Source organism: Pezoporus flaviventris, unplaced genomic scaffold, assembly GCF_033815535.1.
Source record: "Pezoporus flaviventris isolate CSIRO_AGI_PZ_B2104156 unplaced genomic scaffold, CSIRO_AGI_Pfla_v1 ptg000045l, whole genome shotgun sequence".
Taxonomy (NCBI): domain Eukaryota; kingdom Metazoa; phylum Chordata; class Aves; order Psittaciformes; family Psittacidae; genus Pezoporus; species Pezoporus flaviventris.
The window spans coordinates 6,986,516-7,014,466 of NW_026892593.1; the positions used below are offsets into that span (position 1 = coordinate 6,986,516).

Below are 27,951 nucleotides of genomic sequence, written 5' to 3' on the forward strand. Positions count from 1 at the left end.
ACTCTATCCCAGACAAAACCAGGACAGTAATTTAGAGCATAAATGTTGTATGTCGCTGGTATTTATAAAATACTATGTGAAAGCTGATACGCACTTCAAAGCAGCTGTGATATGCCAGAGCACAATGACATAACAAGGTTAGCCATAAGCTTGCTTATTCAACAATACATAAAATCAACCCCTAGGAAAAAAAAAAAAACAAACCTAAAATACCAAGAAAAGAAACAGTGACTTCGTTACTCAACACAGAAAGTTTTATTTACAATTAGACATAAAGGATCTCAGAAAGAAGAGTTTGAACTTTATTTGTATTGAGTTTATTAACATTTCTAATAAATGTTTATCCTGCACTGTTTGAACAAATGTAAATACTTAACATTAACCTTAACAACATGAATTAACAATAACTGTAGCCGATGCTTTGGACAAAATAATTATAATTCAAGTGTAGTCTAGGTGCTGACCATAGTTTAAAAGTCTAAACCTGCACTGAGATCAATGAGATTATACATATGAACAAACTTTGTACGCATGCAAATTTGGGCCTTAAGACATTTAAAATCATGGCCTGATTTCCTTGATCACTGCTGTTGGAGCATCACATAGCACTAGACAATACAAGTAGAGCAAAATAACTTGCCAACAATGGACTTGAAGCCAAAGAAAATGAAGTTGAAATGCTAGTGTATCAATAGCAACAGGAGCATTGCTGTTCCTTTCATGGAAGCATCTCACTGTTAGATTCTGGCAGAAAAGACTAGTTCTATTATAAAAACTTAGTTTCAGATCTTGAACCACAGCAGAATTGTGCTTATTTTCGGGGAGAAGGTGACCCTGTCTTTAGCTATCCTCATAGTTTTTTGATCAGTCCATAGGACTGTAGGGATGCTTTTAGTTGTGTCAAACTCTCCCCAGACTATTATGGGAACAAAGCATCACATGTGATACCAGCAATAATGTAGAGATGAGAGAAAAGTCTCATTTTTCATTGACTAGCAAGCACCATGAGCAAGAAAATGCATGGGCTTTCTAAGGAGAGCTGAGCTTCCCTTGAGTGTCATGACATCTTCACATCTCCTGCCCAGTTTGCATTTCCAGCTCACAGCTGGAAAAGAGAGTGTAGGCATGTACCACATAGAGATTGCCTTCAAGAATAATCTCCTGGGATTTCTGTGACTCACCAGCTCTATTGATTGCTACACAACTTTGTCTACAAAGAATATCAGATTAAAACAACAGCATTTTATTCTGTTGGGTTTTCCTCTTCATTTCTAAAGGGCAAAAACACCTTCCTAAAGATGCTTGGCCAAAGATACTGTCCTTTACTAGCACAACAAAACTTTTGGTTTAAAGTTCATTGTTGCATTATTTCCAGGCTGTGAGAGGCTGGCCATGTTTGATTTTCCTTTTTCTGTGCGGCTCCTGTTTAAGGGCACAAAAGATCCAAAAAGAAACCTTAGAAAGTGCTGAACTTAGGCACTCATTCTGAGTTCACGTGAAGGGACCCCACAACACTAAGTATCTGCCCTATTGACTCCCATTTCTAAGATGTGGCATTCAGATTAAATGAAAAAGTAAACTATTTATGTGGGTGGCAGTGTTTACCACCTGTCTACAGGTTGATGCACCTCATTAAACAAACGGTTGCACAAATTATCTTGTGGCAGATGGTTTATCAGAAAGAAGTGGGGCTACCTGTTTTCATTAATGTTCTCCTACAGCACGGAAATGGAACCCTTTGATGTTTGATCCAAATCATTATCTCAGTCCTTCCTGTGTCTGGAGCATTCTGGAATATTTTGTCTTGACCTTAAAGGCGGTACATCAGATCATTCCCTGAGGGAGGCCTTGGGCAAAGTGGGTTAGAGTAGAGCAGAGGTGGGTGTTCAAGCAAAAGCCAGAAAGAAGAGCACAGAGGAGGCAACAGAAAAAACAGTGGAGCAGGTTGGGAGTTAGGGAGTGATTCAGATTACTAGACAGCTGTGGAGCCAAGTGTCTATGAGCTCCATCAACAAATGAATGACTGTGGTGTGCCTATGAGCCATGTCCATATAAAATGTATAAACCACATATTTTAGTAAGTCTTTTATTAACTTCATGTATTACAGTTAGTAACTTTACATAATAAACTTCACATTCAACGCAATTCGCGTCCCTGAATAGAGGACAGAGAGCAGTTCTATTGCAGCAGCTTCCACTCCTTGAAGGAACAGAAAGAAATATTGTAATGAGAGCATCTAGAGCACAGCATGAGCTCAAGGGTGTTGTCATTCCCAGCCTGTGCTCAGAAGATCAGCAAACAGCTTTCATTTGTCTTGCAATCCCAGAAGATAAAAAGTAGCAAGTTGCATAAATGGCAAAAGGTGGACTAAAATCCAAATGCGCCTCAACTTCAGTCTACTTGAATGTCATTTAAAATGTGTAACAAGGTTCAAATAATCAAAGTTATTTGAAAGCATAGTTTCCATGGTGACCTCTTTAGTGATATCAGAAGTGTGGACCTTTGGTAACTTCAGCTCATTTGCGCTGGTGAGTTGGTCTTCTCAAAATGGAAAAGCATGTTGAATTCCGCAGCATGTAGGACTGGCTGTGCCTTGAATCATACCTTTTGTCTTTGAATTTTAACATGCTGCTTGGCTGAAATTTCAATTAAACTCTGACTATTTCTGAAGTCTTTTGTTACCTGTAGTGAAATAAAATCAGAATTCAGCATGTGATGAGGTAAATCTTCATCTTAAAAAGCATACTTTTCACCATAACATTAATGTCTTGGAACTTCTTTTTCAATTACTTCCAAAATTTGTTTTTTCCATTAATCAATCAGTGCATTAATCAACAACTTAGATATTCTACCCATAAGGGGAGTACATTCAGTCTTAGTGGACTATGCATTTGGGAGATGTTTAAACTAACATGATGGTGATGCACAACTGACAGAAAGAATTGAGAAACCCTATCCAACACTCAATAAAAAGTGTCATTTATACTGGGTTCTCTGAATCTCAAACAGGGGTATGTCATGGAAGAGCACAGGAATCTGCAGCTGTGTGGCCTGTGTCCCAGAGAAGAACTAGAGGGCACTGCTGAACAGTCAATTTTCATAAATCACAAAGAGCATGTTTTACTTTGGAATAAAAAAAGATGTTGGTCTCCTGATATAGTTCTCAATACCCTTTCCTCAGTGCATTAATTGCGTCCTGAAAGATTAAACCTAGGAAGAGAATTTGAAATTCTGGATGAACGACTGCTGAATTTACTAGTACTTAAAAAGTAAAAACAGATAAATAGGTAATGATTCTGAGCTTCTTGAAACCCTGAGAAAAACCTACTACTGAGGACTGAGCTGTTAGCACTTACTTACTTATTTTAATTTCTTTGATCTGCATATGAAGTAGGAACCCATGAATGCGACGAACAGCACAGCACCTGCAATCATTAACACCATCTGCAGCATATTCAGCATCTGGACACGACCGGTGACTTTAGTTCTGAACATTTCTGCTTTCTCATCCCCAATAACAGCAGACTGAAACAGTGCAAGAAAAATGTCAGTGAAAGATGAGTATGCAAGCCCTCACTTGCTGAATATATTCTTGGTGTGTGCAAATCACAGAGTGAGGTAAATTTCAGGACACCAAGACTGGAAAAGCTAGCTCATTTTTTTTGCTTCATTTGTCTGTTTTTTTTTAAACAGTGAAAATTAACGGACAGTGAATATACTAACCTCATTTAGCCAAAGAAGAGGAAAAATATAAGGTTTTTGAACTTTTGATAAAGCTCTGAAATGAGAAAATAAGTACAGCATGTTACCTTTAGTTTGGTGCATAAGCCCAGCCTCTACTTAAACATTTTTGTTCTCCTCTAACTACGTTTCTAAATTCCAGATGTACCTTTTTAGTATAGTCTTGGACTGAAAAAGAAATAAATTAGCTTACAATTAATTACATCCGATTTATATATATCAGGCAACCATCTCTTTCTGTTTAGTCTTCCATATGTGGGTAGTCACAAAGAAGAAAGTCTGGACACAGCTAGGTGTTGGTGGGAGGGTCTTAACACCTGTGTCACGTTCACCTGCCAGAGGTGCAGGATAATGAAAAGCACATCTGTGCATGTACATTTGGGCCAGTGAAGGGAAAAGAAACAGCAAGAGACCCATCAACCCTTGTGATAAAATCCATATAGTGACAGAGCACACAAATTCTCTCACTGGATTTATTTCAGAGGATGCATTTTGCCTTCTATCCTCATGACTCCCATTTGGGTTTTGTAAGAATGTTGTTTTTAAGAACATTTTGCCTTGTAAATTTCTGTGGGGAAAATCAGATGTGTGTTAAAATGCTTGGGCAGTCGCTTGCTCAAGAAACCTTGCTGTTTCGCTGAAATTCATGTTCTCTGAAAAGTCAGGACTAAAATATTTGCAAGAAAGACAAAAACAGTTTGGGAAAGTATTTTTATTCCTTCTTTCCCCAGCCATTTCTACCGATACTTTCCTAGACCAATTGCCTCTCTCACAAAACCACTTTAGAGTAAAATAATGAATTAGTACTTACTCGATTTTTGCTGCAGGTTTCACAAGGAGGTTTACTTGCAATCGTTTTGCAAATTGTAGTGTGAAACCGGTGATCTAAAATCAGAAAAGAAAAAACCCAACCACATTAATTTTAATTTTTGAATTGGATGCTGAAGCCTAGAACACGGACTGCGCCTAAAAGAACTTTGCTGTCATTTTATCCTTGTGCTTTGAAGGATTTAATTTTATGAAATTTTCATGTTTCTGAGGGTCTTGCATTTCTCTTAGAAGTTCAGATTTTGTGGCTTTACCACAGTTACTTTTGTAATTTGCAATTGAAACTGAAGGCAAGAAATAGATTAAAAATACTAAATCAGTCATGAACTGGTTTAGGGTGGGGCTTTTTTTCCCACCAGAAATCAGCTAAATTTCCCTTTTCAAAAAGAAGAATGTTTAACTTGCACAGAGCCAAAAAAAAATACAAATGAGATCATTACATATCAGAAAGCACATATCAAAACAAATGTAAGATTTTTCCTTCATCTCCTTCTTTTCTCCTTTATCCTCCACAGAGATAAAACAGGGTGTAATTCTTGAAAATTTCATATCACATTTAGGAAATTCTGGTTGATTTCTCTATTACAAATAAGGTGAAACAAAGATTTAATTTTAGATGTCTTCACTGAAGTTGCACAGCTTAACTGTTAAACTATATGACTAAAATAGTTGAGTGAAAATCCTGAATTTTCTCTTGTTGTACAGATTCAAAGACAGCAAAATAAAATCTTGGAAACATAGAATTCACCAGATAGATAGTTCAGAAAACTTTGCTAAATACATTTAAACTTAAGATTTTGGATCACTGGAACAGAAGTAGCTGTAAAATTGGATGAAATCAAAATCAGAGCTGAATCATAAATTCATGCAGTTTGGAAGATCTCTTGGACAATCCAAGGCACAAAGATGATATTAGATCTCTTCTAGGCTAGTCTGTTTAGACTTCTAGCAATTTGCTTGGAAATAAACTGGTTTATATTTATGTCATTTCAATTGAGATATAATTATACAAATATGGGTAGCTGTAGAAAATAAAAAAGTGAGTATAGAGGGAACAGAAGAACTTTCTTAGGAAATACTTTTCTCTAAAGCCCTTGCAGGTCATAGAAAACATATAGCATACTTCAAAGTTTGAGGAGGCTCTTTAATCCTAAATTTTCGGTAAGAAAAAAATCAAAACTTATTTTCCAGACTTTAAAGGTCAGAATGAGACACAGTTCTGCTCTAAATTTCCCCTGCTAAAACGTAGCACTAAAGAGATCTTGCAGAATCAAGCATGAAAATCTTGTATCTTCTGCTCATCCCTCTGGTAAAAGGCCTGTTCTTTTGCAATTAAATTTAAACATTGCAAGTTCACTCAGTTACAATTACAATTACAGTTACAATATTTGGACTTACAGGCTCTACATCTAGAAATGTCTCATGCTCCTGCTCATCTGGGTTCAGGCCTTCAACATCATGCAATATAGACTCACTTGCATGAAGAAAATGCGGGAGAGAGATAAATACTGGTCTTCCTATTTAAAAACAAAACAAACTCACTTGAATCATTAAGCCTTGTTTCAGTGTTCATCTTCTCAAGTTAAAAACACAGTGTTTTACATAGACAGATAATCCTGATTAAAATTTTAATAGTCCCACCCCCCAAAAGAAGTTTAAGCATTTCTGTTATTCTACTGCCATGAGGGAAATTTGCACAGTGAAATAAACTGTAGTTACAAATCTGCTTGTCTGTGGGATAGGTATTGCTCCCAGTTTCACATGGAGGTGAGGACCTGAGTTTCACTGTTTTCCCTCACCCTCATGATCTTGATTTAGCAGAAAGCAAGCTTGAAGGGAACTCCTGCTGTCCACTCTGCACCAAATGCAAACTCTCTGTATATTCATTACATTGCACTGATGCTAAACTAAGCCAGTAGTGTCTCTCAGTCTCTGCATGTGTGTATGCAACGCACATCTGCATGCGAGTTGTGTACACACACTCTCACACCCCATGTGTGTGAATTATCACAAAAACAAGGACTGTGACTATCCTGGCTTTTATAGTGTAGCCGGCTTTCTTTTCTATAGATGCATTACTGCAATCTCTGTATATGAGCTGTAGCATCATGATTTTGCAGAGCATTATGAAAAATACAGAAATATTATAGTCCTCATTTTGTGAAATGTGGCAGGTCTCACAGCAATCTGTAGAAGTATTCACAAACACAAATGTCCTGTATCTTAAAGTAGCATATCCGCTACAGGACACCTGCTTTCTCCCCGGTTAAATGGCTTGTTTGGCAGTACTGTATCACTACTATACCTGCTTTGCAGGCGCTGATGTCTAGGACTCCAGCTATTGTGCAGTTCTTTGATATGATTTGATCTGTACAGAAGCAATAATTATCGCTGACTTCAGCAGGCGATGCAAATGCTTCGCGAGGAACTGCAAAACGGTACAGTGAGATTCCCTTCACATTCTGCTCACCCTGGAAAACTCCATAGATCGATCTAAATATAGAAAAGGAGAAACTGGCTTCAGTCATTTGGGTTACTAGTGTGAGTGCATGACAACACTCCTTAAGGATCCTCTGTCACCTTCTTAAAAGAATTACTCCAGAGAGCCAATGTCCAGGCTCCCTGCACACTATTCAGCAGTTTGCAGGGGTGTTCCTCTGTAATGGAGAGTATTCCACAACTTTACAAAAGGATGTACAAGCTTAGAAGTGAGCACAACAGTACACAAAAAAACCAGACACAAATACTAACGCTGCTAATAAACAATATAAACAAAACTATCGTATTAACTATGAGCTCTTTTCCCTACATGCTTCTACACCCACTGTTATTATGAAAGTTTTGAAAGTTTTGGACTACAGTAGAGATACTTAGCAATATAAATCAGCTCTGGTATAGAGTTTTGCTGACCTAATAGATAATACTAATCTGAGCTTTATGAGGCAGGCAATATTCTGCGTCCATTACATGTGAATCAGAATACCACTTAAGCTTCTTTTTGCTCATACATTATCAACTGATAGGGACACGTGGTTGTTACACGGTAAAGTAACCAGGGCAGCAACGTTTCTTATTGCAGCAAAGAAAAAAAATAGAAGGGTTCTGGCATTTGCAACATGGACAGAACCCTTTTACATGACCCTATTCAGTGTAACCTTTGAGTGACCGTTACTGTCCTTCCTCATTGTTCACTAATTGTGAGAATTCAATAGCAAGAGGGATCTCTTAAACTGCATGCAACCGATCCAAAGAATTTTGTCATTTCTCCTCTGCATAGAATTCCCTTTTCCATGACTTGTGAAATGTTTTCCAGTTTGGGGATAAAATTACTTCATAAAAAAGAAAAAGAACTTGAACATCATGTAAAAACACTGATCTTCAAAACCAGCCTGCACAGCAAATGACCCACTTTAAACCCTGTTAAAGGGAAGAAGCTGTTTCCAGGCAGCAAAACAAATAAGGGGGTTGAAACTCCCAAAGTAAATACACTGTGATGCACTTTAAATCTTATAACATAGCTTTCAGCAATCCCACTGGAGAACTCAGGGACACTGGATATCCACAGCAGAAAAAGCAGGCTGAAAAGCCATCAGTATGGGATGTAGTAAGCAGGTTTGTTTGTTTGTAAATATTCAAAAATAAAATATGTAAAAATATCCTGTGAGAAAACAATTTTGAGTATCTAATGTATGACAGTAAATCCTGCTCTTCATAGTGATCTGCGGAAATGCCAAAGACAGGCCGAACAAACCCAAGCTGTACCTATTGCCTTCTCAGACCAAACAAGGCAGGTTAATGGGTTCTGATTTTAAAAGAAGTTCACGGCTTTGAACGCTGTCTCAATGTCTTTCACAGAACTGTAGCAGCTCACAGCAGTGTCAGATAGCCTTAAATTATACATCTGTAACTGGCTGATATACACCATAAATACTTTACTATGTGACATAAGGTGGTAGAATCAGGTTCTGAATCATGGGCGTAGCTCATGAATTTACTTGTGTTTAGGTGAAATGCTTCTATTGAACTGCCTTGGTGACCTAGGCCCAAGCACAGCCACTGCAGCCACCCTCTGAAATGAAAAAGCATTCAGATGGGACACACAGGTATGTACACACACCAGGAAGGGACCAGCCTACCTGCAAATATCAGAGGAGAAGAAGCGCAGTACCTGATCCTTCTTAACAAAGGGTGGGAATGATGCCCCATCTGTGAATAAAGTAAAATAAGAACGTGAAATCAGTTCCACTTAGAAAACACAATTTAGTTTCTGGCTCAATACTCAGCTGTCACTTTCTATAAAGCTGTGAAAAACATAAACAAAATGAGTCACTTCTGGGGAAAATATTTATGTAAGTTATTGCTCAGTGAGAGGCACTCCACAGATAAGATTGTATTGCTTTTGAAAGTGAATTATGGCGGGTTGGTTTTTTTTTTCTCCCACTGATTTGAAACTATATGATCAAGTCCATTAAAAACAGGATACAAAAAACAACTGTGCTAAAGCTAAAGCTAAATGCTAAACCTTTTTCAACAAAGTTTGCTCAAGTGGACCTCTTCTTTGTAAGCTGAGAACCTCTCTATAGCTAAGGGAGAGAAGGGAGCACTTCTAGGGTACAGTCCATCTCACCCCATGGTAGACATGCAAAATAGGTGAGACTACTAGCACTTTAGTGGTGTCTTTCTCTCCACTCACTATAAAAAGAACACAACCAGTTCAGATGCCTATTTCTGCATTGCAAGCATCCAGGATTAAGTAAGAAGTGTCTGCCGTTTTCGCAAACAAGGTGTTGTAACAAGCCTTTAACCAACACATTTGTTAGTTCTTGCTACAATTTCTGTTTAGTTTCTTAGTCAGCAGCCATAACCCAGGGATTGAAAACATCTGTGATATCTTTGAATCTAGTTGGCAAGAGCGAGACAGCTGAATTACAAACTGCCACTTGCCCACTGTTGACAGAAACATTTTTTTTGTTAAAGAAGATCCAAGGTCATCCTAGACATACACACTCTATTTCTATTTGAAAGGTTGGCAAATACGGAATTATTCCAATCCCTATACAAGAATACTGCTTAATATTTTTATCTAGACATTTGTTTATACTATGCATGTCGTGCTTTGGTGTGAAACCTTACAAAAAGGAATTGTCATTCTTACTTACAAGACTTTGCAAACTTACAAGCCTGCTTCTCTAAACACATCGTCTCTCCTGAGCAGTTACATTTAATGCTCTTGTAAACTGTGATAACAAGGTAACCTTTGATAACAAGGAAAAGCTTCATATTTTCACTGTGCTGGAGCACTTTGTCTAGACAGCTGAGTATGTTTATTCCATCAAATGTGGAAGAACAACAGAAAACTGACCCTGGGCAAAAAGGCTTCAGGCTCCATAAGAAAAACAGAGTTCTAAACCTAAGAAAATACTGCCTCTCATAAATTTAATCCCAGAGTTTAAAAAGGAGCTAATCCCTCCAGATTCATAGACTTTTGGAAAGTCAGATTACTAATAGGTACACACATATCCACATATAATAGTAGTGGTATGTATACATTCATTATATAGACATTTTGTATACAGAATACAGATCTGTCAAAACCCAGGGTTATTAACTTAAATATTGTATTTATTATGTTGTGTTTATTGTAGCATTATTCCCTTGCAATATCAAGAAATGTATTGAAGTTTTAAAAAGCTTTAATACTCACCTGTGCCATTAACCAAATCGCAGTGACCTTCCCAGTATGAAAGATTCCTTTAAGATGAAAAAAAAATCACGCTGCATGTAGTATATCATATTGTGTAATCAATTTCATTACCTGTTTAATTGCTAAATAGTGCTGCTAAATTATATTGCTAAATAAAGCTGCTCCTGTATAAGCCTGGTTCATTAAAAAAGTCAGAAAACAGATATGTTCATTCATTTTTTCAGATCAACTTGATGATGCACTAGAACTAGATGAAAGGGATCTAGCTACTTAAGTATGAAAACCAGAAGTAGCTATTTGTACCAAAGAACCAATAACTGATATAAATTCAAGCTCTTAATGGAATTAAGAGCTAAAAGGGAAAGGTGTTTTTGCTAAGTCCAGGGCTTGATCCAGCTTCCTTTGAATTGCTGAAGATTTTCCATTTATCTATAGTTCTCAGCCAATCAAGCCTTAAGAGCCACATCTTGAAAATAAGTATGCATTTTAATTATACAAAGCTATGGTACCTTTTGTTTTTATAGCTTTCAATTATTGCTGTTTGTTTAATATCGTTTTGCCCGGTATTCACTTTGTAAAGTCCATCAAACGTCCCATTATACTGTAACAGACACAAGAAGTAGGAACAACAGTTAGAAGTACTGAACCAGATTGTAACATTGTCAGGTTTTAGTTCCTCACAGCAGTTATCATTCACAGAATGGTAACTGAAGGTTTTGCCTCCTCATTGGTTTCACTTACCGGGTAGAAGACTCCCAGAACTGGGTCCAAGGGGAAGGGGACCTTGTTTAAGAAGGGATCTTTGTACCCCCACAGTATTTCTTTCACTGTTCTGTTCTGAAGCATGGATGACTTCGAAGCTTTAATCCAAGTGTTTAATAGTAGTTGTATAAAAGTGTTTGTATACAAGGCAGGTGCAGCCTACAACAGCAATAAAAATTAATGTTTAGCATACAATTCTGCATGCACAGTTCTCTTTTCTATGCCATCTCCATATGTCACATACTTTAGATTCACTCATGCTATAAACATGTAAGCAAAGGATACAAGTCTTGTTAGTTATTGGCTTAGATAAGTTGTTTAAGTTTGCTGTTAAGCTAATGGCAGTGCAGCTGTACCCTACATGCAACTGACCAAGTGCTTCATCTCCATTATTTCTTTGCTTAGAAAGAACACACATTTGTAACAAACAAGTATCTTCTGAACAGCTTTAATTCTAAATAATAGATAACTTTTCCTAATTCAACGGAGAATATTGTAAGTTTGCCAGCAGTAATTGTAATGAACATTCCCAGACGTATAAACACAAAGTCAAGCCCCTAAACACACTGAACAGTGTTTGGAAAGCAAACAGAAATGATCTATGTTGGCCTGTATCAAAACAGTTTTGATAAGTAGATCTGTGTAAACTAGTCTTTTACTGGTTCTTTTAGAGTAAATTCTCTCAGCATAGGCCAATTAGTGGGCCACCTTTTTGTACGTAGTGCTGTGAGTGTAACAGTCTCCTTTGTTCTCAATTCCTACCCTTTTCATCCCCATGAATCTTTCAGTGTTGTCTGAAATTGAAACAAGTAGGCAGAAAGCATGGATATTACAAGACTATGAGATAGAGATGTGGGCTCAATCCCCTAAAGGTTAAAAAAGTATGAAAAACATCCCTCTAAAATCCTTTTAAGGACAAATTTATGATATAAAAGGTGAGCTCTACTTGATTAAAGTCAGTGCTTTCAAATGAGATAGACAGACCCTCTGTGGGAATTTAGGCTTACACCAGTTTGTTTCTGAACACCAAAATGGAGCTTGGATCCTCTGATGCTGTCTCCCTTGACAGAGATTCTTCAATGCACGAGTTTACGCCTAGAGCCATAAAGAGCTACGTGGTTCAAAGCGTGGGAGCTGAGCAGTATTAGTTAATTCTGTGGCATGAAGGACTCTGAGCATAGGAAACAAGAAAAGTTTTTCAAAAGATAAGTGCTGGCCTAAATCAGGACAGAGCCAGAATATATCCAGTCAGAATAAGGTCATTCACCTTTATTTATTAGTTTTTTTTTCTCCCTAGAGAAAAGAAAGCTCAAGGGGACCTCATCACAATATTCCAGTACTTAAAGGGCATCTACGAAGAGGATGGAAACTCTTTCTTACACAGGAGTGACATGAAGAAGACAAGGGGCAATGGGTATGAGTTGCACAAGGAAAAATTTCATCTTGATAGAAGAAATATATTTTTTTAACAGTGAGGACAGTAAATCACTGCAATGTCATAGAGTCCCCATCTCTAGAGGTTTTTGAGGTGCAATTGGACAGGGTGCTAGAAAATTCAATATAGACTCCCTTTCTCAGAACAGGTTGGGTCAAATGATCTTTTAAGGTCTCTTCCAACATGGAATTTTATATGATTCTGTGATTGTTGGTGTAAATCTATTTTGGTTTACACCAAGCACCTCTTTACTCTCCCCCTATCAGGCACCCTCTCACAGTAATCCTGAGCAATCAGACACCCCCAGAGTTAGTGCAAGACAATCAGGCAGCACAACCAGGGCTGATTATGAACATGAAAACTGCAAGCAGTAGTCAAGGGTAAAACAGTCTCAGCCTGTGATGACACAGAAACATCTGGACTTAAAAGACGCTAGCACTGCTCTAGGTGGGTACTCCTGTGTCTTTCTTTGAAGGACTAAGTAGGGCTCAGGGGATGCCATTGCAGTGGTGCTGAGGGGCACCATGGGAGGCAAGCAGCTGCACTGGTGAGGCCATGCAATACACAGAGTGTGGTATTACAGCCTCCCCTGCAAAGCAGGACTGAGGATATTACGGAAAGAATATGGGAAATCTGCCTTGTACTGTTCATGCTGTACCTCAGAGAGATAATCCACTCACAAACTCTAGATTTGTTCCCACACTAAAATTTGCTAGAAGGATATTTTTTGTTATATTCCACCCAAACACTTCTATTAACAAGTTCATTTTCATTTACTGATGAGATTACCCTGGGAATATAAGGAATCCTTTAAGTATATGCAGTATATCTTCAGTGTAGCTGACATTCATGTCACCTGAGTCATAGAGAGGAAACCTATCCAGTGGCAGTTTCAGTGTTGCTAATGCTAACTTCTCCATTTCTTCCAGTCTATTAACATCTGAATGTGGACATTATGGTTTTGTTTCTTTACTTACAACAACAGCAAGGTTGAGGCAGGTGATGGTATCATTTTCTGTCCCAACAGACATATCAGGTTCAAAACGAGCAATGTTGGGCAGCATGTAGGATATTGTGCCATCAGAGTTTTCTGTGATATTTTCTTTGGGTAAATATCTCACCCTTGAAAGACAAAATTAAAACAGAATGGTTTTAATATTTGATTTTTGAGACAATACAGCCCTGCCTGACTGAAGATTTTTGATATGTTAATGAACATTTTTGTTGACGAATGTTAAATACTTTATAACTATTGAAAGAATTCTAAACTTTTCATATGAATATGTGTAAAAATCCAATTTTCTGTAAAAAATATTGTTTTGGAAATATTTCCTTAGTGCCTAATGGACCATTTTTTTCTTGATACTAAAATGAAAACAAATATTTCCTTTTTATTTTCATTTCAATAAATGGACCTTGTATCTTTTTATATTTTGTTTTAAATTAATTGTGTTTTGCCCTGTTTTTTTTTCTAAGCTTTCTCATGGTTGAATGTAATTAGAAGGGAGTGACTCAGAATAGCTGATAAGCACTTTTAAGGACTGATCTGATAGGCTTGTGTTGCAATGAAGCAGGTTACAGGTTAAATCCATAATTGGAGTCACATTGATAACATTTCATATGCATGTGGAGATTTATAAGCAGCCTTTCAGCTCCACTGAGATTCTCATAAGCCTCTCAATCAAGCCCTGTCAGCAGATCTCTAAGGTACAAAACTCTACTGCAATTCTAGCTTTAGCTCAGCTCTACAAACCCCCATCCTCCTGCTGACCCTTCTGTGGGGGCAGCATCCAGGAGGCATCACAGGACTTGGTCTATGCCATGGGATCTTAAGGGTACTTCATCAGAACTTCCAGCCTGGGTATGCATGGACCAAAAAGTTCAGAGAATTGTTTCACCATGGTGCAGATGTAGCCAGTGCATCACCTTACCCCAAAAGCAGCTGGATCCTGGCTTCTCAAGATTGGTTTGTGTGCATGTCATTTTGATTAATAGCCTAATATGTAGAGCATCTACCTGAATATTGGGAGATCTTTTTTCTTTTTCCCAACTGATGTTCCTTCTAACTGGAAATAAAAGATCTAAACCAAGATTTTCCAGCAGAATCACAAGACAGTTGGATTTTCAAAGCCACATATTGAAGGGAATATTGAGAGAGAGACTGTTACAGCGATTCAGGTAGACCCAATATCCCAGGTAAGAAATACTGCAATGGTGAGAAGAACTATAGCTATCATTTCTTACACAGTCTTCTCTAAGTTTCTGGCAGAGATTTGTCCCTGATACTAAAGGCACTATCACCACCACCAGAGTAAAACATTCCTGTTTGTTGGGAATTAACCTTCATAAGTATTTCTTAACTGGTTAGTTTCCCAGTTCCTGTGTACCCATTTCCAATGTCTTCCCAGGTACTTTCTGAACCAAGAGTTCTCTACTTCCAATGAGAAATAATCTTTTAGTCAGCAAAGTAACTCATCTGTAGATGCTTCAATGCATAACCGTCTTGCAAATGTAACATACACCCCCAAAGATCTCAGGAAAGAGGTACCCTTTTGTTTTAGGAAAGCAATCTCATAGCAAGGGTCCTGGTGACAGCTAGATATTGGGATTAATGACTCAGGAAGCATCAACTACTCCTATGCCCATATCACATTCAAAATTAAAGGAGTTTATTAAAAGATTCCCTGAATGGGGATGGACTGCTGCCTCTAGGCCCTAGCTAGTACATTCAGAAAAAAGGAATAATTTTCAGAGGAAAAAATAAAAAAGTAAAAGCTATAGTTTAAAAATAAGTCATAAAGGAGCAAATAAGCAAAACACATTATGTAAAATAAATATGAGTGATATATGGGTGACAAGATAACCTCTTGGGTTTAGGGCATCTAATATATATTCTCCTATGTAAAAATTTGGCAAAAACTGAAAAACAACAAACACAACATCGTGTTGTTATGCCAACATCTTGATAAGGAATAATAGTTTTTCACAAGAGCAAACAACTTTACACCTAATCACTAATTTGTATTTTCGCTGTCACAGTGCAAGGCTCTGTACAGAAAGCGTTTGTGATTGCTGTGTGGAGTTGCAGTTTACAGATTTTTGTCAAGTCTGACTAAAATACAATGCTGGAATTTCAAAAGTAAATTGTAACTCAGCAGAACTTTTTCTGACTTGAGTAAAACATGTCATATGACATGTCACACATTCAGGGGCCTTTGCTTACCTGTATGTGTAAGGTCCTCTTTGTTCAAGTTTTGGACGTGCTCCGGTCTCTAATACCTCTGAAGGATTTAGTACATGGAAAATCCAAAATTGCCTGTAAACTGAACTTCCTGGCACAAGCCAATTTTGAAAAGCAATGGTACCATTGGCAATGACAGCTTCCTAAAAGAACAAAAACAAAAGATAAAATTAACCACAAAAAGTGATTAACAAGCTGAATTTACTTTCCAGATAATCATAGAAGATTCACAAGCAAACAGGAAGAAAAGCTATCATTGATGTGAGGCATGCAGCACACGTTTCTGCCCAACATTTGAAGGTAGCCTGACATTCCTGCTGAGTGAGAGCAAAACCAAGGCCCCCTAAAATAAGTAACCACAAAGTTGATATGATTGCTACTCTAGCCTATAGAAACACTCTCCTACTGCTGTGGTTGGGCATTGCCCAAGTTCCTAAATACTTGAGAAATCCACTGATGATTTGCAATGAGAAAATTATTAAATAGAATATAAAAATAGAATGACTGAATGATACCGAGCAGTTTTTAGAATCCATAAACTACTTCTCATACATTTGGAAATAGTCCAAGGGAAGAAAAGAGAGTTATCTCTAAGCATTACTCAGTTAATAAGTAATTTTGCGCCCAGAGAAAGCAAATAGTGTTTTTGCAGGATTGTTTTTTGTCAGAAATCTTTTGTCACTAACACTGGGACTGTCTAAGAAATCTTTCTATTTTTGATAAAGATTTGTTAGAAAAGTTTCACAGTTCTAGGGAATGAGGGCAAAATATGGCTCAGGACATAGACAGGGTATCAAGAACCACTCTAGAATAGCCAGCAGATTTATGTCTGTGGCACTCAGCTATATGTTAAATGTCTATTCAGTCCTTAGGACTGTTGAGAAGGAGAGTTTATAGAGATGTTTCCTGTATTGTCAGGGGAATGCCTGCTCTCCCTGGTGTACCTCAGGCTTCTTTCTATATGATTTTCCCAAAACCCTGGGATTCTGTGTTTCTCCTTAATGGTAAAAATTCAGAATTTTTTCAGTAAGAAGAAAAATCTAGGCTGCCTGGCTCTAACACGAAATAATCTTTTATTAGAGCGGTGCAATATTGATTAGTTAATTTGCACAGCTCATAAAGTCCCATGAATTAAAAGGCTGGAATCCCTCCAGAGAACAAGAAACGACATTTTATATTGCAAGTTGCTAGATATTCTTTCTAAGGCTGCCTCTAGAGTTTGCTTAGCAGGCACCATCAAAAATACAGGATCTTACCAATTAAGAACCACTGCAGTTGGAAACAAATACCATGTTTTGGAGAGCTCATCACATAGTCAGGGCTTTGTCTGTGGAAAGCTGTTTGTATGGTGCAGTTGCAAATGCCTTGCTCATGGTGTAAAGAACTGGGCTTGCTGTCTGAATAACTCCTATAATTAATGCACAATTGTATGAGAGGGGAAGGAAATCTTGCAGCAGAAACACGTTATCAACTTGAGGTCTTGTGCTCAGAGCAGACAGCTGAAGTTCTCTTCAGCCTTGTTTTGCAAACCTTCAGAGGTCAAAGACTATCACAGATGTGATCCAGCACAGGGCAGACCATCTCCTTGATGAAGAGAGAATAGTTTACATGACTCTGAAATCACCTTTTCAGTTTCCACAGAGAACTTCTCTAAGGATCTGAGAGAAGCAGAGTGCTAAAAAGAAAGGCTGAACTCGGTCTGCTCAGAGTCCGCCTGTGATCCGTACTCAGCAGGGTCATGGGATGGGGAGAGGCACCAGGATTTGACATCCTGCCTCTGTGTAACTGAATTAGGGAAATGGTTAAGGATTCCTGGCAGCAACACGTTCAAAAGGACAAACTAAACTCTCTAGAGGTCAACAACACACAGGCACAGAGGTGAATAGAGAAGTGTCAACCTTGTAACAACAGATTTTAGAGTAGTGTTACTTTCTTCTTAAAAGAAGTTTCCCCCTCCTTTCATTCCTCCTTACCCTCATAATCCTTTGCTAAGGATTATAATAGCACAGAATTATATGTTAACTTCTCTTCCACTGCAGAGTTTGCTCGGGGTGCCTGAGCCATAAGACCTGTCTTTCCATCCTGTATAGACACAGAAATACTCCCCAACCTGCCTCCAGCTCTAGGCATTCTGAGCACTTTGAAAAATGTTTATTCTACAATAATGACATCCTACAACTTTATGTTGACTTGGAAGGATATAAGGAGCATGCTTCCTCACATGTAAATTATCTTATTTTTTTTTCAAAGGGTGGATCTTTGCTGTAATCTTCTTTCTGCTATTGCAAGGAAAACCAAAAGTGTGCATCACTTTATGCTGACACTTTAGTACAAACAGGACATCTTTCCATCTAAGCTGAGACTACAGGCTATGTGACAAGCCTTTTTATATACTTTCTGTACTGCCCCTTGCTGCACTTCACTATAACGCGTACTTCTTTATCAATCTAAATTAAAGAGGTGTTGTGGCTCTCCTTTATTTTTCATTCAAGAATAACTACTATGTCCATATTATACCCTTAGGAAATGCCAACAGAGAAAAATTACTTTGGGCACTGTATGAAGAGATCCCTGGGACCTGAGTACATGGGACAAGCAGGTCATAAAGAGTTACTGTGTGGCTTTACAGCTCACCATTTACTATGTGCTAATGCCACCATGGACAATGCAGGGGGATGCTTCAATGGTCCAGCTGATACAAACTGATAGTGCTGCAGTCAAAGGGGCAAGCTGGCTCCCACAGCCTCCAGTTGCTGATTCATGTGCCTCCCCATTCCCTTGTGCCAGCTCTCATTCCCCAGGAAGCTGTTTCTGCCTGCTTTACTGGGGAAAGATTATTTTATTATTTGCCTCTGGTTTGTTGTTTTTTTTTCTTCTTTCTTTGTTTTTTTGGGGGGTTACCTTTCTACCAGTGAGCAACTTGGCTCAGTGGTCTGTGTAGGGGGAAAGATCAGATGAGAACATGAGTTAAAATAAAGGAAGCAGCAGGACAATAGAGCAAGACCATTGTTTTCAGTGGCATCCAGCCATTACCGTTAGTAACATTTCTCCCACAAAGGAGGTGTGTATGTTTGTCTGTTATATGGTTCAAGAGTGCAAACCGTGGGTTAAAGCAGAAGAAAATGTAGAGCTCTGTCATTATCCATGTCTTCATTTGATAAAACTAATATCCACCACACCAGCAAGCCCTTGGGTTTTGGCTGTTTGATCACCAGTGAGGTCAGCCCTAAACATTACCCTGTCTGTGGCTGGTCACTTGTATACTCCCCTAGTGACACTGCCATGCTTTGCAATACTATGAAAGGTGGGGCAATTCGGAAAACTACTAATCTGCAATTGATAATACAAAACACTTCTCAGCTAGTCGTCAGCTCTAATACCTTATGCAATAGTTAACTATTGTTGGCAACTCTAGCTATACAGTATCTAATTGCTACACAGCCAAGTCCATTTCATGATCTAACTGCGCAACAAAGTGAAATCAATAGGAACTTTAACCCCTTTGGTTTCTGACACATTTTTTCCCCCATTTATGCTGGTTCAGCTGGCAATACATAAATTCAAGAAATGCCAAGCAGTCAGCAATTGAAGCTTGCTGTATTTTGCTGCTTTGTGCTGAATTCAGCCAGCATGATTGCTGATGAAGAAATACAAAATGCAGGACAAAGTTGCTATCTCAACAAAAGATCTGCCCACATGGAAAAAAAAAGATGCCATTTTCTGGGAATTGGGAAATGCCATGAGTACCTTAGGAGGTAATAAAATTGTTACTAGTTTATTCCTGTGTTGTATGTGTTGGGCTGTGTATGTAAGCTGTAGGAAAGAACTGATACAACTCCCTAAAAATGGATAAATTAAGTTCCAGGAAAGCAAATAAAATTTTGTAGCTGAAAGTGTGAATAGCCATTTATTACTTTTTAAGTAATGATTATAAGCTTAGTGTTAGCCTTTCTATTCAGGCTTTGTTGGACCAAAACTTTTAGTCCTTTTTCAGTCCTTTACAATAAAAAAATATGGAAGCCAATCTAGTTTATCATTGGTAATGCTGGAATACATGCGATCACATAGATCACTTATGTTCTGCTGAGAGCCAGCAGTTATTTTAGCTTCATTAATTTTGATAAAGAAGCTGCATGGGAATGTCATAAGCACTATTTTAAATTAGAAGTGTTTTCTATGCCTCCAGTAGCTGAGGAGATATAATCTGGACAATTATAGATAACATATATAGACAGACAGATGCATAAACATAATGATTGCTAAAACTGACAGCCTTATTTCTAAAAACAAAAGAGACTAACCCTGAGAACTCTACAGGAAGAGTTCAGCACTGAGGTAATGTGACAAATCGTACGCCATTCTGTGCCATCAATTCATCAGGAATTCAGCACATTAAGTACCATTTTGTGGCTTCTGTTAATCTCCTGAGCTCAGGGGCTCAGTAGAAAGTAAAAGCTACTAGAGAAATGGAGATAAAGATTTTTTGGCAAATAAACCAGCTGGGGAAAAAACAAAACAAAACAAAACAAAACAAAAAACAACCAAAACTCAAAACAACCTGGATGAGCTGAAAAAAAAAAAAAGTTTTATCATAACTGAAATGATAGGAAATTTTCCTAAATAAATGGTATTTTTTTAAGGGAGGGAAAAGCAAAAAAACAGTAATTGAACCATCTCAAAATTTTTCCTTTCCACAATATCAGATGCAAGATTTCTTGAATTTTTTTTAATTCCCCTTTCTTTTTGATTTTTTAATTTTTAAAAATGATGATGTCTAATAATAATGATAACAGACATTATAACATACAACCGAAATGTGTGGAGTTGGCTAAAGAGGAACATTCTCATAGCCTCAAAATAATCTTTTTTTGCTAAGAACATGGAAAATTTCGTGTTTCACTCCTGACTGTGCCTAGGACAGTTTTCAACCCCCCATAAACCTTCATGGAAAGGCACCTCTACACTCTGGGTAAATTCAGTCTAGGAAACTAAGCCCTTTGGTACTGAAATCAGAGACACCTCTTAAGGGGGAAGCCTCCTTTCCCTAAATAGTAACAGTGCTGAAATATCTTAGCACTAATCTCATTAAGTGGATCTCTGCCAAGATGCTGGTGGCAGTGGTGTCGTTTTGAGCGTGGTCTTCAAGTGACCATTTCTTTAAAGAGACACTAAAATGTTCAGAAAATACATATAACATTGACTTTCTTTAAAACCCTGCCCCATACTGGAGGCCGGCCTGGAAACAGCTTATTTAAAAAACAGATCTGAGGTTAGAAAACATAGCAACGCTTTTTGTGTTGAAGCACACATCTGTTAAACTAGAACACATGAGGAAATGACATGTTCCATGCTACATGGACTTTGAATTGTCCACCCATGGACTGTTTGTGGGTAGTGAACAGTACCTGCCTTCTAGGAAATAACAGCCTATACCCTGAGAGTCTCTATCAAATTTGTGAAGGGACCTGAGATTGTCTATGAACTTGCAGTTGCTTTCTCTTTGCTGCAACAACAGTATAAAACCTTCCCAGAAAACATGTCCTTCAGTGTTTATTCAACCTAATGACTGCAGTAAAGAAGAAATGACTGTGGTAGAGTCTGATAAGCTGCAAAGATGTGCTCTTAAGGGAAACATGCTCAGGCTTCCCACAGCTAGCAGAACAAGAATGGTAAGAACTATTGATTGCATTGATTTTTTGAATTACAGTTATCCCTATTTATTGGCAGATGCTAAGAAGTTCGGATGGTGAATAAATTGATTGTAGTGCAATTTGAAGAAATCTTGATAACAAGTTAGTTTATGACAATTTGACTAATTATAATATGAAGTGTCTTAAAACTATTCAAGAGAAAAAAAATCAACATTTCTTTCTCTAATCCAGCAATAAGCTTTTACAACAACATTCATTTCCCCTACAAATATAGATTAGGTCTTACTGCATTGCTGCTAACTTGTGCAAAGAACTGGGATTTGCACCGAAGTAGGATAGACAGAGGAACAAATATGAGTCTTTTTGCAAGCTTTGGACTGTGCAGATTTCAAAGCATAATTTTGCTTACAGTGGTGATACCTGAAACAATTACTCCTTTTTATTAAAAATACCTCATTTTGATATTTGTTTTCACTCAGTGGGTGAGGAGCTAAGTTCAGGCTTTGCCTCGTATAAATCCAAATAGAAATAAAAATGCTTACAGGCCATCTCTAAGATAACATCTTGTTCATTATTTTTTTCCTGTCCTAGAACCTCTGTTCTTAAGAAATTCCAAACAAAATAGTCATTGGAACTGATCTATTTCTAACAAAAATTTGTTTAGAAAATAACATTTTCAAAGGTAAAAATTTCAGAAAAACATATTTTCAGTATGCTCTGCTCAGCTGACCTGTTTCTTTTGCAGTCAGCTCTACATTTATCATAACTTGAATAACAAATATTTGTTTTTATTACTAGCTGTTTCATCAACACAAAGAAATGAGAATTAGTTAGATCAAAATCCCTCTTGAGCATCTGCTGAGCTGATCACATATTTCAACTGCTGTACCTTGGCGTATATTTTCTGAAAAGGAATTGTCTAAAGAGTCTCGTGGTCTCACTAAATAGTCAGCATGCTAAACAGGAAGAAAATAACCTAGACTTGTCCTTAGGAAAAAAAACATCTGTTCACTTAAATAAATAAAGCCTCTACAAATTTACTCTTCCATGTTTCATACAAATATTGGTTCAAATTTTCCTTTTTATATACATCAAACAAGCTGCCTTGAAATAGGCACAAGAATCTGAAGCACCATCACAATGTAGAAAATTATAAAGAGGTTGAAGAAAATATTGCTCCATATAATATTTTACCACTAAGAAATCATACGGGTATAATTTAGTATGTAGACACTTGCAAACTATGCTGTATAACTGGTTCATTATTATAAGCAAACAGATGAACCCATAACATCACTAATATATGTAATTTGCTTTGGAAATATTTACTGGCATAAGGCAACACTGGATAAATTCAAAGCGAATATTTAATGTAAGGAGATGCACATTTTTAAATTCTGCGCTTCTAAAAAACTTATTTCCTCAATACATCAATCAATTGAAAAAGTTTACAGAGCATGACTCTGTAAAGTGTTGCAAGGTGGGTGAGACACTCTAGTGAGAAATACTTTATTGTTCTCTATAAATTTGAAAATTTCATGAAAAAGTAGGTTTTCGTTGGATTTGCTGCAAATTTTAAATGTTATATAGAGCCCTTTAGGGTTTTTTTAAGTTTTTTTAAAAAGTAGTACCAGAATCTAGGCAGGGCCTTGACAGTTTAACATCTCCTGACAATTCTTGTATCTACCTCCTCAACTGACTTCCAAAGCTGTTAGTGGCAGTATTCCAGAAGGCTCTTAGAATAAGGATGTCCAAGGTCTCCACAGTCTGTCTTCAGTGTCACAGCAGACTCCTCATTAGGAGAACCTTCAGCCAAAGACCTTAAAGTTTCTATATTTTAATCTGTAGGAGACCCCATGTTGGCTGCAGTGACCCCACAGAGACTCCATGACTCTATGTCTCCATGGTGGACACAGCTGGGCTTCCGTGGTCTTTCATTCAATACTATTACATGACATAGACCGTCAGTTTTACACCCTTCCCACCAGAGAGTTAACAAATTAAGTTTTCATTTTATTTTAAAGACAAAACTAGATTTTAAAGATATTAAATCATCAAAGAAGGTAATCCTGCCCCTCTCGTCTCCTCTTGTGAGACCTCACTTGGAGTACTGTGTGTAGTTCTGGTGTCCTCAACATAAAAAAGACATGGAACTGTTGGAACAAGTCCAGAGGAGGGCCATGAGGATGATCAGGGGACTGGAGCAACTCCCATATGAAGACAGACTGTTGGGGCTGTTCAGCCTGGGGAAGAGAAGGCTGCATGGAGACCTTAGAGTAGCCTTCCAGTAGCTGAGGAGGGATGCTGGGGAGGGACCCTTCATTAGGGACTGTAGTGATAGGACAAGGAGTAATGGGTTAAAACTTAAACAGGGGAAGTTTAGATTGGATAGAAGGAAGAAATTCTTCCCTGTGAGGGTGGTGAGGCACTGGAATAGGTTGCCCAGGGAAGCTGTGAATGCTCCATCCCTGGCGGTGTTCAAGGCCAGGTTGGACGAAGCCTTGGGTGAGATGGTTTAGTGTGAGGTGTCCCTGCCCATGGCAGGGGGGTTGGAACTAGATGATCTTAAGGTCCTTTCCAACCCTAACTATTCTATGATTCTATAATTCTATGATCTGAAAAAACAGGAAAAAAAAAGAGGCTACAACACTCTACATCATCTATTCTTCACATTCCTTGAATCAAGGAGATTTATATGATCAGATCCTGCAGTTTTGTGTAGCACATTGACTTGGATCATCTCATCACAGAATGTGAGTTGAATGTATTTAAGTGTAGGATTAGATTCTGCATCAGAAGTTTGCGAAGTATGTAAATATAATTGTATGGAATAAGTACCAAAATAAGACAAAAATGCAGAAAAATAAAGAAGTGGATCATCATGAAAGAAAAATAAAGAAACTACAAACAATCATAATTAAAATAAATACAAAAATGCATAATTCAAAACTACATTACTGAAAACACTTCTTGAAAACAATATTTTGACGTCTCATGTGAAGCATGAAATAGAACAAGCAAGTAAACATGGCAATATAATGAATATATTGAAAAAACATTGCTGCAGCATCTTTTCTCAGGGAAGTTTAGATTGCACATGTTGCAAAAACTGGGTTTAATATAGAAAATAGAGAAAAAAGCAGAAGCGGAACAAAAGTTTTAAAAATAATGACCTTTCAATATCCAAAAACCATCCAGGCTGAAAAAAAAAAGTGAAAAAAAGGAAAATATGTACCTTTTTTATTGCTTTGCCTATGAGGTTATCTCCAACTGGTATCAGAACGCCTCCAAAGATAGCCAACACAGCACCGAAGATAGCCCCAGTGAGGAGCCCACAGTTTCTGTTACAGCCCATTCCTCTCCTTTGTCAGGTTACAGGCAGACAATGAACAAATATCTTGCTGTAAGACTTGATGGTGTTTTTCTCACTTCTTGGTCCCAATAGACTCACTGGTCTTCCTGAGAGAAGCTGCTAATGTAAGGAGAGAGTGAACAAAAATCACATTCCAAAGATCAAAGTGCAAAGGGCATGAGGTGAAGCAGGTAGAAAGATAACATTTCAAAAACAACCGGTGGCAGCCAGTGCCAAAAAGAAAAAATAATAAAGTTGTAAGCGATTTTGGCAAGTTAGCCACTTGTTCCATAACATTATCTTTTTTTTCCAGTCCAATTCTCCCTAAAAGACTGATAAGTTCTTTTATTAGACTTTTATTAGGCTTTTGGGGGGGGCTCTGTTGCATTAGGCATTGACATTATTATTTGCTGACACTTTTCCTGACACAAGCGCCCTCTCTAAAATCTCTCTATGCCAAAGAAAGAGGCTGTAGCCCTCTGCTTTTATCGAATCCTGCAATGCCCACAGATTCAGCTTCAGGAAAACCCATGAGTTCACACCACCAGTATGAACTACCCAGGGTGTTTCTGCATTAAGGCAATAAGGAAGCCCTCAAGGTCCATCAGCACCCTGTTAGGAATGGCAGCCTGTAATGAAAGGCACATAGGAGAAGTCTGTCTTTCCAAATCTGTCACTCCACAGTCCAATATTGAAGGGATAAAACTTTGTTTCATCAACTTCATGCAAAAGCATAACTGGATTTTCCTTTTAGACCTACATTCTTACCATCACCTGGTTTCACTAATCCCAATTGCCTTGGTCAGCAGACTGATGATGTGTCCTCCAATGTCCCACCAAAGCTAAATCATGTCTAAACCTGAGCCCAGACTACTTTGTCTGCACTGGAAACCCACTTTTTGCCTGCTCTTGCACTGACGGCAGTTTATGTCTCCCTTGCCATTAACAAGGACTATTTCTGTATATTTAAGCTCACTTGGTATTTTAATAATTTCTGCTTAGATACTTGCAAGCAGCGTGGTCAAAATATTACTTGCAAGCTCTGAAAAATACCCCTCCTATAAAAGTCAACCAGCCCATCCACGTGGAGGTACACCTTAATGTAACTGCAGGTTCACTTAGTTGCTTATCTCTCTACCAGCTGTTGCCATGTGTCTTTATGCAAAACAGCAATAGAACATCAATTTATTAAAGATTCTTTGATGTAGTGGATGAATGTGTAATGCAGCTAATGGCAAACTTCAAAGCAAACTCAAGTTAGAAATATATTAGACCTGAAAAAACTTTGAGTTCTCATTGGTTAGGTGATGTGGGGATTTAAAAATCTGATTGCTGTTACACATTGTAAGAAATATAAGGAGAAGCAGAAGTTCTCAATATAATCAAATTCTGAAAATTAAGTATTTCAAATTGATCTTTTTCCCCAATGTTATCTATTCTAACAGAATTTTTTTTTTAAATGTGGAAATACACATTTGAAAATTTATAATTAAAATTATCACTTCCGTAATGTTTAAAGAGGTCTTTCAAATATATATATATATATATATATATATATATATATATACATACTTTTTTGGCTTAAAAACTGAAGCTTTTCAAATTCAACAGAAGTACACCTTCGTCAAAATACATTTCCATCTAGGTTTCTACAACCTGTTCCAATGGATTAATTTTGTCTTAGTCAGACTAGGTATCTCTCATGAGCACTAGCAATAAGCAGCTAGAAAACAACTGGCTGCTAATAACTTGTGTCTATTCCAAGCTTTTGTAAACTGTAATATATTCACCCTTCTCCCATAAAACACAATGAAATAGCAGTCTAGACATATCTCAATTTATGCAATTCAAGTTATCAATTACACAACTGCAGTGAAGAGGACTCACAACATAACACTCAATTTCACATGGAAGTCAAGCTATTCTCATTTATTACAACTCAATGTAGAATATGAAGATGAAAGTAGAAATTTCCAATAAGAATGCAGTTGTGTCTGGGAATACAAGTGGACATTATTTACCTTGAGCAGAACAGAAAGTTCCATACTAAAATTAGATATTATCTATGAGACTACGGTATCATTTAAAATTAGATTTGACTACAAGATTAATATGAATGTTCACCCTATTCTAAAGTGTTTGGTATGTACTTTTAATATTGTTTTAAATGTACTTAAGAGAATATTGACAATGGGAATGGTCCATGCAAATCTCTGAAAAGAAAATTTATAAACTGAATAGGAGAAAAAATGCAAAATGTATTAAACATTTTATTCCCTACATAACTTATACTTCTGTAATGTAAGTTTAAATCAAGACTTAATAAAAATAAAACAGCATCATCTTTATTTTCTTAATGATTTCTCCATCTTTAACAGTAATTTTAAAATGTTGCTTGACGTGGCATTCCTTCAATCTTGCAGAGAATCAGACTTATTACCCCAAAAGAGACAAACTGTATGGAGAACAAGAGTGTGTTTAGCAAAAATTAAAATGGAGTTTGAAAATACTTATTAAGAGTTTCAACCCAAACCCATGGTGTTTATTTAAACATAATTCCAGTTTCTCCAAGGTCAAATGGTGAGATTAAAAATCCTGAAATTACTGACAGATAAACTTGCAGGAAAGACAATTTTTCTGCTTTTAAAAGCATGAAAATCACCAAACCCAAAACTAATTTGACCTGTGTTGAAATTATAGTTTTGACCTTTTCATCTGCAATAGTAAATGCTACAAATACAACTTTAAGAGGATGCATTTCTTATAAACTCACATGACTTCAGAACTGTAGGTTCAAGAATATTAAATAGCAAAAGACAGAATAAATTGGGAAAGCCAGCAGTACTGAACATAAAATACCACTGCTAACAATAATGAAGCATTTTATTAGGAAATGTAAAACTTCACTGTTCCTTGGAAACAGCTTTACAAAATCCTCCACTTTTTTTTTGTTAATTGCAAATAAATATTTTCAAGATTTTTCCCCAAAATTATTTTAAAAGTATTTCTGAGGAAAACCCTCTGATTTTAAACAATGTATTATATGACTCACCTTGAAAAAAGGCAACTGACTTTTCAGCTGAGCATACAAGCACTTAACACATGACTTGCATCAAGTTACGAGTAGACAAGCAGCTAAATCTCCACACCAAGCACATAGCCTCTATACTCCGAGGGAGTGTTTATATATTCCAAGAGATGTCATTTCCCTCTTTATCTTTCTGCCAGAAGAAGTT

General features: G+C 37.3%; 1 protein-coding gene across 2 annotated transcripts; it reads right to left on the reverse strand.

Moving 5' to 3' along the window:
- Positions 1-242: 242 nt before the first annotated feature.
- Positions 243-27,921, reverse strand: CD36 (CD36 molecule). 2 transcript variants are annotated; one of them, XM_061467314.1, is made up of 14 exons: positions 27,768-27,921; positions 24,599-24,835; positions 15,695-15,855; positions 13,449-13,593; positions 11,016-11,195; positions 10,784-10,875; positions 10,275-10,321; positions 8,707-8,776; positions 6,876-7,063; positions 5,969-6,087; positions 4,554-4,627; positions 3,725-3,779; positions 3,362-3,526; positions 243-2,683 (listed from the first exon to the last, which is right to left on the reverse strand). In XM_061467314.1, the coding sequence occupies exons 2-13, from the start codon at positions 24,716-24,718 to the stop codon at positions 3,362-3,364; spliced, it is 1,416 nt and encodes a 471-aa protein (XP_061323298.1). In that variant the 5' UTR covers positions 24,719-24,835; positions 27,768-27,921; the 3' UTR covers positions 243-2,683. The 2 variants fall into 2 exon arrangements, with proteins under 2 accessions (XP_061323298.1, XP_061323299.1); XM_061467315.1 differs by having other exon boundaries at positions 24,599-24,832; positions 27,768-27,915.
- Between the last annotated feature and the right edge of the window lie 30 nt (positions 27,922-27,951).

What these genes read in the sequence shown, in the direction of transcription:
- CD36 (XM_061467314.1), bottom strand. Translation starts at nt 24,718, where the DNA reads ATGGGCTGTAACAGAAACTGTGGGCTCCTCACTGGGGCTATCTTCGGT. An exon ending in AGAGGACCTTACACATACAG is followed by an intron (nt 13,594 to 15,694) that starts GTAAGCAAAGGC and finishes TTGTCTTTCAAG; the next exon opens with GGTGAGATATTTACCCAAAG. An exon ending in AAACCTGCAGCAAAAATCGA is followed by an intron (nt 3,780 to 4,553) that starts GTAAGTACTAAT and finishes TTCTCATTTCAG; the next exon opens with AGCTTTATCAAAAGTTCAAA.